We start from the raw sequence: 11635 nt of genomic DNA, 5'->3' as shown, positions 1-11635 counted from the left end.
GGTTTTAAGTATTAATCAGAATAGTGTGATCTCCACCCACGATAAGTTAATATGCCATTACTCTGAAGCATTGTCTTTCTCCTACACTGCTGGACTCCCCAAATGTGAGCTATGGCTCGAGGAGCCACTGCCTCAACGCCATCTGCAGTTCAGCTCCCAGTGAAAGGCATACAACTCACACAGGCTGCTGGTGCCTTTCACTCAGCGTTACACTTCCACATCTCGCTTTAGCTTGACATTTTTTAGACAAGGTGGAAATTTAGACAAATTCAGCTCCATGTCTTTTTCTGCTTGATTACAGCTGAACTTCTTCACTTCTGCCCTCATCATATTTTACAATGTCTGCGCTGGGAATTTGCCTATGAGTCTGGCAGTGCTCAGATGCCAGAGGTGGGCATGGAGACAGCAGGCACGTTCAAGCTGCCCTGCCTGGTCATTTCTCAGAGGGCTGCAATATTTGGATCCCAGTGTTTGACAATATCCAGCTAGCAAGAAACTCCGTGTATAAACCAGAGGAAGTTTATTTTCCAGCAGGTGAACACATGGAAAAAAAGTTCCACTTGGTGATGATATCTTCAATCAGCTAAGTAAGGGTATCTTAATTTATGAGTTTTATACACTGGTTGCTGAAGAAAACATGACCTCTGACTAAATACTTCACAATAAGGGATATTAGAAAAAAAAAATTTAAATATTTGTGAAATACCCAATCCATAAACATCTCAAGCATTGCTGTAGAATATTTGTGCTGTCTTCCATCAATTTAAGGTTGTTTTTAACACACTATAGAAGAGGCTCTTTTTTTTATTGCACCATAAAGCACAGCCTGGGAGACAGCTGTTATGTCGGTACCTCGAACGCTAGCCATGCAGTCTGCCTCTCCTGTTTGTGAACGCCATGTAGATCCAGTGGGCCAACAGGTGCCAGAAAAAATGCCCGATGTCACTGCAGACACTCAAGTCATAGTAAGGATTGTATCTATAGTCCTTGAAGCCAGTGTGAACCAGATTTTCAAGCAGTTCCTAAGTAATTGTCTTTATTTCTTCTGAATTATCACTAACAGTCCATGTTTTCCATGCATAGGTGAATAAAAATTGTTTTGTGAGGAATGGTGTGAACTCTCCAAACAGCGTAACTCACACCTAATTAATTCAGCAACTAAATAACCATTATTTTCTTAAATTCTCTCTGGTTGCTATGATTACTACAACATTTTGCTTCTTGACGTCAACAGCTTTTAAAAACACAGTTACTTATAAGGAGCGGCTGAGGGAACAGGGATGGTTTAGCCAGCAGAAGAGGAGGCTGAAGGGAGACTTTACCACTGTCTACAATTACTGGAAAGAAGGTTGTAGCAAGGTGGTTGCTGGTCTCTTCTACAAAGTAACAAGTGGTAGGATGAGAGGAAATGGCCTCAAGTTGCACCAGCGGAGGTTTAGGCTGGATATTAGAAAAAAATCTCTACCGAAAGAGTGGCTAAGCATTGGCACAGGCTGCCCAGGAAAGTGGTGGAGTCTCCACCCCTAGAGGTGTTAAAAAAATCAGGTAGATGTGGCATTTTAGGACATGGTTTAGTGGGCATGTTGGTGTTGGTCTGGCGGTTGGACTGGATGATCTTAGGGTTCTTTTCCAACGTTAATGATTCTGTGATACTTGCGTCCTATGCCCAAAGAGTGGGCACTCAGCCACGTTGGTGGCGATAAGCGGGCAACTCAGGCACTGCTGATAACCCTCAGCTACCAGGTGCTCACTAGAAGAGCCCCAAGTGCTCTGGCTTCTCTCAAAGGCCAGTTTACAGGTGCCTCCCTGCCAAGTACCTCTGCCACCTCCCCACGTGCCTCAACCCCATCCCTGATACCAAAAATGCCAGCAAATAAAACCTTCTAAGACTCATTTTGGAGTTTCATAAAGCAAGTATCCTTTATCAGGCCTGGGCAACACGAGGGAGTGATCTCCATCCATCGCGTACAGCGAGACAAGAGCTGGGAACAGAACATATTTCCAACTTACATAAATAGGTATAAATTTTCCCAGAAATCTTATATATATTCTATTACTTTCCAATGAATAATTGTAATGTTATGAAACTTTGCAGCAGTGAAAACTCTTGCCAATTTGGAGCTGGCTCCAGCTTTCTGCTTGACCTTGGCTTCAAGACAGATGGAAACTCCAAACAGAGGTGATTCCAGAAGAAGAGACACCCGTTTAGCACAGATCATACTGAACACAATATGTTATCATTATTAAAGAAAGAACAGTGTCTGAAAAGCACCATTCCAAAGAAAACATGCTATCAGAGGGACACTGTCTAACTTTTGAAAACGACAACTGCTTAGATGAAACTTAACTATACTTAAGGTTAAATAAAAATATTCTACTTTGAAATAGTGCACATACTGTATCACTGAGGAGCTACTGTTTACAAAGGTTGTAGTGATAGGACTAGGGACAGTGGGTATGTGAGAACTGATTGATAAGCTTTGCTGCAGCTGGTTTTTATGTTTAATTACCTTGTCATATAAACCTGTCTTGTATCAAGAGATAATGTGCAGACAATCTCCAGACATCGATAAGTAACCTGAAAGAATAAACACCCTCGTACAGTTTCAAGAATTTATTGATATGCTTAGTTGTCTTGCAAGATATAACTGTTTTAGGTCAGGACATAACTGGAAGGAATGGTTGGATAACCTAAAAAAAATGAACACTCTTTGAAGACTTATGTGGTCCTTTGTCTAAAACCAGTCTATATACCCACCGCTTTTGTTAAGACAGGATGCCTTTTTCAGAAGGGCATCCAATTCAGCGCTGAATTGTAACATAAAGATATTATTGCCTTTGCTTCAAAGATTTTGTCCTTTTCAATGTTACCAGTGAATGAGTGTTTCTCACAGGTATAAACTGGAGAAGGGCAGATTTAAACTAGGTATAAGGAGGAATTTCTCCACTATGAGGGCGGTGAGGCACTGGCACAGGTTGCCCAGGGAAGCTGTGGCTGCCCCATCCCTGGGGTGTCCAAGGCCAGGTTGGATGGGGCCTCGAGCAACCTGATCTGGTGAGAGATGTTCTGTATCTCTCCCCACCTTCCCTCCCACTGCCCCCATCCCCTAAGCCTGCCGCGTCCTTAGCCACGCCCCTTTTTGGGCGGAGCCACGCCCCGCGGGCCAATCGCCCGCCGCGGCGCCTAGCCCCGCCCCCTCAGCCGTCAGTCACGTGACGTCCCGGAGTCCGGGAGCGGGATGAGCGGGCAGGCGGAGGTCGGGGGGGGGTCTGGGGGCGGTGGCGCCGGGACACGATGGGGAGGGGGCGGGTCTAAAGATGGCGAGAGGCGTTTGTGGGGGCTCCGGGCGAGGGTTAGCGGTCCCCGGGGTTCAGACCGGCGGAGGGGCTGCTCTGGGGCTAGATGGTTAACCTCAACGCACCTGGGTCGGGGCAATCCCAAATTTCAGTACAGAATGGGGGATGATGGGATTGAGAGCAGCCCTGCAGAGAAGGACTTAGGGGTGCTGGTGGGTGAGAAGCTGGATATGAGCCGGCAGTGTGCGCTCGCAGCCCAGAAGGCCAAACGTATCCTGGGCTGCATCAAAAGAAGCGTGGCTAGCAGGGCGAGGGAGGGGATGTTGCCCCTGTATTCCTCTCTTGTGAGACCCCATCTGGAATACTGTGTCCAGTTCTGGAATCCTCAACGTAAGAAGGATATGGAGCAGTTGGAATGGGTCCAGAGGAGGGCTACAAAGATGACTGGAGGGCTGGAGCAGCTTCCATACGAGGACAGGCTGAGAGAGTTGGGCTTGTGCAACCTGGAGAAGGGAAGGCTCCAAGGAGATCTTATAGCGACCTTCTGGTACCTGAAGGGGGTGTACAAGAAAGCTGGGAAGGGACTTTTTACAAGGGTATGTAGTGATAGGATGGGAAGGAACGGGTATAAACTGGAGAGGGGCAGATTTAGGCTAGACATGAGGAAAAATTTCTTCACCATGAGGGTGGTGAGGCACTGGCACAGGTTGCCCAGGGAAGTTGTGGCTGCCCCATCCCTGGAGCTGTGTAAGGCCAGGTTGGATGGGGCCTTGGGCAGCCTGATTTCATGGGATGTCCCTGCCCATGGCAGGGGCGTTGGAACTAGATGATCTTTAAGGTTCCTTCTAACCCAGACTATTCTATGATTCTGTGATGCTATGATTGGATGCAGCAGGTCCTACCACCTGGGGACACTGAAAATGCTGGCAAATAAACTCCCTATGACTTGTTTTGGAGTTTTAGAGAGCAAGCATCCTTTATCAGGCCTGGCCAATGTGGGGGAGTGATCTACATCCATGGCATGCAGCCAGACAAGAGCTGGAGACAGAACATATTTCCCACTCACGTGCATGTGGATAAATTCTCCCAGAAATTTACGCATATTCTGTTACTTTCCAGCGTTTAATCTTAATGTTATTATGAATGTCCCAACAGTCAAAACTCTTGTTAATTTGGAGCTTTGGAGCCAGCTCTGTGTGACCTTGCATTTGAGATAGCGATACAAGAAATTGTTACTATTACAAAAAGTGGAATATCTTTGATTTAAGCTAAAGTGAAGTTTCATCTAAGTAATTGGATTTTTTGGAAGTTAGACAGAACGTTCCTCAGATAGCATGTTTTCTTTCTAACAGTGTTTTAGAAAGATTTGGAGATGATAATGTCTTGTGTGAAGTATGATATCTTTTTACTCATTTAGTACTCTTAAACAGGAGAAATAAAAGTGGATGGTTTTCATCATAATGTGTAGACTGGGAACATGCTTCCTTTTCTTGTAATTATATTGGGTTTTGTTTCATTTCTAGGTTAAAGTGAAGATACCTTTTGGAAATAAATACCTCGATGCTATCTTTTCTGTCCCTGAGAAGAAATCAACATGTGGAGTGATTCTTACCCATGGAGCTGGAGGAGATATGAATTTCCCCCACTTAGTGTCTTTGGCAGCTTATCTTGCATCCCATGGAGTTCTGTGCCTGCGGTTTACTTGCAAAGGCCTTAATATTGCTTATAGGACTAAGGCCTTCAAAGCAGTTGTGGTAAGAAGTGACCAAATTATGCCGAAGCTTAGATACGTGGGTGCACAGAACTGAAAAACGAACAAAAAAGACCCAAATCCTGTCTGCTCCTGGCTTTCTTAAATCAACACGAGCTTTTAGTCAAACAGTAATGGGAAAATTAGAAATTATGATTAGCTGAGTGGAACTGCCCATAAGCCGAACAGCACAAGCAATTTTTATACATGCAGTAGCTAGAAAAGCTGCAGCAAATACATATTTTTGGGGTTGAGCTCAGGGAGAGAAAGAAAAAAGGATGTGAAGAAAGCAAGGACATTTTGTGGAACAACAGCTAGGAAAAAAAATGAAGTATTTAGGATGGAAACAAGAGGTAGGTGCTCTGGGAAGACTTGGTGAAGGGGAAGAGGATTAAGGAATGCAGCTTTGGGAGCTGTTTTGAGAAGCAGCTGGCCTGGGAATTGTCTGTTCCTCTGAGAGTTGGCAGCTGAGAAAAAAAGACTTTGGGGAAAATACTCTGGATCACAGGAGCAGTTGAAGCAGAAGGGATTGGGAGTAGCATATGGGAGCCCTAGAACCCAAGTAGTCTTTGATTTACAAATCAATTTTAACTGTCTAATATGTATTTATCTCTTTCACCTGCTGCTGCGTCATTTGAGATGTTCTTATATAACTAGGTTTTGTTAAAATGACCGACCTTTTGTTAGAATGGTATCAGCTTAAGAGTATCTTCCTGCTCTGCAGTGTATGAGAAAGAGTGGAAACGGTCTCTTGATAAGCTACTTTTACTGAGTCAGAAGAAGGTAGCTTGAGTGCTTTGCATTGAGCATCGGACATTTTTGTAGGGGTACTAAGTCCAGTTCTTAAGGAATTCATTTGTATGATGTCATTATGATTAAATGTACATTAAGTTTAAACTTTGTGGGCTTTAATGGCCATCTGTTCTCCATTCTTCTTTGAAGAAACATAACGTTAGTGAGTTTATATTAATCCGCTGCTGTGTGAAGGTAATTTAAAGGCCTCTGATAAGAAAGCATCTGATTAGTTGTCCCCTGAAAACTGAAAAATTTGCTTCTGAATATTCTGTCAGACAGAACTGATTTTCCAATGAAATGTTTGTAACAAACGTGACCTCAGTGTCACTGAAGTGCATTTTTGCTAACTTATTTTGCCTTTTGATGGGCGAAGTATGTACATGGGTCTTTTTGTAGAACTAAGTGGATACGCAGTAACCATTTATGTTTTGGTAACTTAATAGGGCATCTGAAATTTTAGACTTGCTGAGAAGTAATGACAAGTTTATTATGTTGTTACTGCAAAATGTTATGAAATTGTTTGTGTGAACAAACAAGATAGCAACTTGTATGTATCTTTTCTTTGTGTAACCTGCAGTGCTGAGTTTCCCATTTTGTGTTTAGTAGTTGCAAACAAAAATCCTTGCCTCTCAACTGCCTTAATTCTAACTCATGATGTTTATCTTATTTCTTTAGGAATACTTAAAGCTTTCTGATGATTATAAACTTTCGGGTGTCTTCCTTGCAGGTATTGTTCTTATTATCTATAATTTTCTCTCTTGTACTGCTTCTAATCATAGCAATCTGTAATTACTGTGGTTTTGAAGTCTGGCCCACTTTGGTGAATTTTCAATTGAATGACAGGTTTCAGTTTGAAGTGGGCAATAAAAGCTTGCTGTCTGATGTGGGAACAAGCTGGGTAAACTCCAGCCACTGGTCTTTATTGTATGGATACAGCAAGTTACCTGTCTGCTGACAGTTGAATAGTCTATAACCTTCATTAACTGATTAGCAGTCCACTGACTGCCATGAGAACATAGGTGCAAAGCCTAGTTAGAGGTCTGCATTTGTTTGTCTTAACCTGGAGCTGAATGCTAACAGCTCTGGAGCTGGCGGCTGCATGGGGTGGGTATGCAGCACGTCTCTCTTGCAACTGGTTTGATCAGCACTGCTTCTCAGGTCGCAGATGGGAGCATTCAGCCTAGGTGTGACTAGGAATAACTTGATATGAGAAACTCTGAATGTTCTCTGACTTAGTGAAACCAAATCTGCGCTGATGCAAGTTAATCCCATTGGAGGCAGCAACTTGTAACACTCAGTTACAGTGCATTGTCAGCTCCTGTGCCTCCTCTTTGAGGAGATCTTTTGGTATCCCCTTGGTGTTAATGACTGACCTCAAGGTACAAGTTCACACTTTGTTATTTTGGGGTTTTGCCCCTTCTGCTTCTACTTTTAGGCTGAAGTTTGAGTTGTGCATAAACACCTACTGGGTTTGTTTTGGGAATAAGGCACATAAAACTTCTTTTAATTTGAGCAGATTAAGGTTGCATGAAAATAGTTATACAAGATTATAGCATTGCTATCTGAAATCTCAAGAACTGAAGCATCAGACATCCCTATCTTCCCTCTGCCCCTGGGTTGGACTCTTGTTCCTTCCAATATTGCAAAAGATCCCTCTCCATTTCTTTTCTTCTTCTCCCTTTCTTTTTTAAATTGGGATGTGTAATTGTAATATAACCAGACAAATATTTCAGCAGAAAATGTTGAAATTAAGATTAATATTTTTCATGGATAGATGACTAAAAGCATTCCTAGCATTTTGTACTGCTGGTACACTGAAATGCACTCAGTTGGATTAGTTTTAGGAGTTGTTTACTCAAGCAGAATGTAGATGAAGTGACAGCAGATATGCTTTTTTCCTTTATTTTAACATGGGAGAAAGGCCGTTCCATGGGCTCACGAGCTGCTGCCTCTGTGATACGTCAGCTTAGCCAGGATGATGATGATGACTTCATTCAAGGTCTAGTATGTTTATCGTACCCATTGCATCGACCAAAACTTCAGTCCAAGCTCCGAGATGAAGATTTATTATTTATCAGGTGTCCAGTGCTGTTTGTCTCAGGTTCAGCAGATGAGATGTGTGAAAAAGTGAGTACTATTGTAAATCTTGCTAAGGGGCAGTATGAAGGAACAGAAATGAGTGTGAGTGACATATACACTGGTATACACAGCTGTGACTTTGATGAACAGCTTTCTCTAAATATATTTATGTTCTGAAGGAAGCCTTGGGTAGGAAACTTCATCAGACATGAGGAAGCCTGGGGGTGCTTTATTTTTGCAGCTTAAACTTCTGGATTGTTCTTGATTATCCACTTTACGCCACTAAAATACTGCCAATTTAAATTGTTTTTTTCTTTTTTGATGGGATAAGATTGTACAAATTAAAAGTGGCCTATGGGAGGAGCAAGTTTTTGCTGTTCTATTTTAACCATTTCAGGTTATAAAACATAAACACTGTTCTGCACTACTGATTTCACATTCATCACATTTTCACGACAAATTATTTGGCAAAGCGGTTCTGCCTACAAGCAGACATCTGTGGTAAAAAGCTACAATTTTGTACAGATGAACAGGTGTGTAGAGATGAGAATAGTGGTTTTCTGCCTTGTTTTCTTGCAAATAGGTGTTTGTTGTCCTTGAACAATTCAGCCTGAATTTGGGAGTGTGTGTAATTGGCATTTTCCATGCTTGGACAGTTTCTAAGAAGTCATAATGCTTTCATGAGGAATTGTCACCAAAATAATTCAGGCTAGCAACCAGCAGATCCTTGGAGTGTCCTCTTAATGGGAAAATCTTTAAGACTTTTTGAGCTGTTTCTTAGATCTGTTTGCTGAGAAAGATGAACAAAGTCAGTCTGACATAAGAAATCCTGCTATTTTATTGCTAGTACTTTCCTCTGGCAGTAAGGAGCCTGCACAGGGTTGCGACCTTTGCAGTTAAAAAGTTCTAATTTTCTATTCTGTGTTTGAGTGATGTCTAACCTTGGAGCAAATTTTGTTACTGAACACATTTATCATCACATCTTTTCTACCAACATGTTTTTAATGTGCACACAGATCTGCTTTAAGAGCTGCCTATTATGTGTTACACAAGCAAAGCAAGAGACATCTATGAGTTGCAGTTTGTAGCAGCTGATTTCTAACTTTTCCATTCTTATTTTCTCCATAGCAATTGCTAGAAGATGTGGCAAGAAAAATGAAAGCCCCTAAAAAAATCCATTGGATTGATAAAGCAAACCATGGTATGGCAGTCAAAGGAAGAACAACAGACGATGTCATGGAAGAAATAAATGCACAAGTTTTTTCTTGGCTTAGGGAGAATATTGAACTGGAGTAGAAGTTATTTGCAGTGTTTAAGCCATTTAGCTTTTCCTAAATGTAGCAAATTAGAGCTTGTTATTTCTGACATATTTTTTTAAAACATATTTTTCAGAGGTCTGAGTGTAAATGCAAACAGAACATTTTTGTGTGAATGAAAAAAATTACGCGAAATAAAGAACTTTTTAAAGGAAAGACAGGAAACTTACCAAATATTTAATAATGTGGCAGCATTGTTTTCTATGTTTCTATGCAAATAACTGTATACAACACTTAGGGCTCTGCATTAAAAAGTAAATGCTTTTGACTGATATTTCAAGTAATATAGAATTATCGAATAGTTTGGGTTGGAAGGGACCTTAAAAGATCATCCAGTTCCAACCCCTCTGCGTTGGGCAGGGACACTTCCCACTGGATCAGGCTACTCAAAGCCTCATCCAACCTGGCCTTGAATACCTCCAGGGATGGGGCATCTACAGCTTCCCTGGGCAATCTCTGCCAGGGCCTCACCACTCTCATCGTGAAGAAATTCCTCCTTATGTCTAGTCTAAATCTGGAATACATACATATACACACTGCACAGAATCTATTTGAAAGCAAATTTTTAGATGCATTTAATTTCTGAGTATATTACTGATTTTATACTTGTTTGAAATGAAAAGCTACTGATCTGTAGAATTCCGTGAGCATGGTTCCCGAGGCTGGCCAGGCTGGGTTGTGCTATTCTGCTTTGATGCTGTATCCTGGACCTCTATTATACTTCAAAACCAGTGACTCAGGTAGTGGAATCTTTCATCATTATGGTGTCACCACCCCAAGGAGCCAGATGCTCAGCACGTGCAGGGTTGGGAAAGAAGGAGGTAATGCAGGCACTGTTGTACATGACAAAGAACATGGATCAGTTCTGAAGTCACCCTTCAGCAACTTCTTTTGCCTAAGGGACTGATGATAGTGGCCCTTTGGAGGGATGGGCGTGGAAGAATAAAACCTCATAAAAGACAAATTATGTTTATACTGGCTGAGGAAGTCCTGGAGAAGGAAGCAGGTATGACATGTTGCAGTAGACTTCTGTCAGGAGGGCTCAGCAGAGGCAGGTGGGGGTCTGGGTGTCATTACCCATTGAACCTCAGGTCTTCAACTGCGCTTCAATGCAGCAGAGTGGATAAAACACACTTGTGTGCACTTGCAGCTGCAGACTTCCCTGTTATGGGCTGTGAGTAACCTATTGGTATCACTAAAGGTTATGGAAATATATTAATTGCTTTCAGCCAAGTCATCAGCGTCAGCTGAATGGTGATTCCCCGAGATGAAATAGCTGGTTGGTCCTGTGAGAGTATCTGGATTTTGCTCCCTGAGATGGTGGTCTCGTGCTCTCCAAAACCTGCGCTAATCGTTCCGCATCTTGATGGCTTGCAGCTTGCTCCTGCAGGGTGACGAATTGAGCGCCAACAGGCAGCTTTAACCTAGAGGTTGTTCCTGGGAGGTGTGTGTGACAGTGCAGAGCTGCTTCAAGGTATGCCGAGTCAGCCCTGGTGAGCCAAGAGGATTTCAGTGATGTTGTGGTCAGGTACTTAGTTTTTTTATACAATACACCACCTAAGTAAAGCAATCTGATCTATTTAAGACTCTAGGTTAGTATAATTAAATTATAACATACATTGTTTACCACACGATCAAACAATCTATTCTTCTACTTGCTTTTACTACAGTAAAAATAATAGGCAGGTGAAAGTTAAAAATCAGATGCAATTTTCTTCCTGTTGTTTTTCACAAGAAGCCTTAAGAATGCTTGTAATGTTCAATAAGCATAGCACTTGTAATGTTCAATAAGCATTTAAATGTTTGCAAAGAGAGTAACCATGTGGTTTTTAAATTGACTGTCTGTGTTGCAAAGAAAAATCCTCATTTTGCACTTGGAAACATAGGCACCAACTATAGAATCTGATGAATTTAGACTTGACTTTAAATCTACCTATTTATCATTTTCAGATGATGTTGGTAAGCTCAGAATGGTTGAATTACTTCATATCAGTGGAAAGCAAGTATTTTAAAAATAGACCAGACTGCTTAAACAGTGATGGGTTTAGTTTCAGTAATCACTGCTCAATGATACTTAATTCTTTTCACACTACCAAAGAGACCAATGTTCACAGACAAAGCATCTGTGAAAAATCATATGGAACTTAAAACTTTGATCTAATAAATATTCTTGAAGTGTCCAACAGCACCAAGTTTCTCCTTCATGTTAAAAAGATATGTTATAGACCCACATCATTGTCTCTGAGAATACAGATTCTCTCAGAAGGTACAAAGTCATGGTCTGAAAAAGAACTTTGCATAGTTACATGGAGTGGTGGAGTACATTTACAATTCTTATCTGCCCTTTTTCGCAGAACATGCTATGAATAGACTTTGCGTGAGTAAAAGGTATCTGCAT

At 41.7% G+C, this 11635-nt stretch overlaps 1 protein-coding gene across 2 annotated transcripts; it reads left to right on the top strand.

Annotated features, from left to right (window-relative positions):
* The first annotated feature begins 3193 nt into the window (after positions 1-3193).
* Positions 3194-11528, top strand: TEX30 (testis expressed 30). 2 transcript variants are annotated; one of them, XM_054082756.1, is made up of 5 exons: positions 3194-3257; positions 4821-5051; positions 6518-6569; positions 7764-7969; positions 9050-11528. In XM_054082756.1, the coding sequence occupies exons 1-5, from the start codon at positions 3240-3242 to the stop codon at positions 9215-9217; spliced, it is 675 nt and encodes a 224-aa protein (XP_053938731.1). In that variant the 5' UTR covers positions 3194-3239; the 3' UTR covers positions 9218-11528. The 2 variants fall into 2 exon arrangements, with proteins under 2 accessions (XP_053938731.1, XP_053938722.1); XM_054082747.1 differs by lacking the exon at positions 3194-3257 and adding an exon at positions 3681-3844.
* Positions 11529-11635: the final 107 nt, after the last annotated feature.

Source organism: Cuculus canorus, chromosome 1 (assembly GCF_017976375.1).
Source record: "Cuculus canorus isolate bCucCan1 chromosome 1, bCucCan1.pri, whole genome shotgun sequence".
In the NCBI taxonomy this organism is placed as follows: domain Eukaryota; kingdom Metazoa; phylum Chordata; class Aves; order Cuculiformes; family Cuculidae; genus Cuculus; species Cuculus canorus.
The sequence above is the reverse complement of the archived record's forward strand: the minus strand, read 5'-3'. Positions and strand labels throughout refer to the sequence as shown.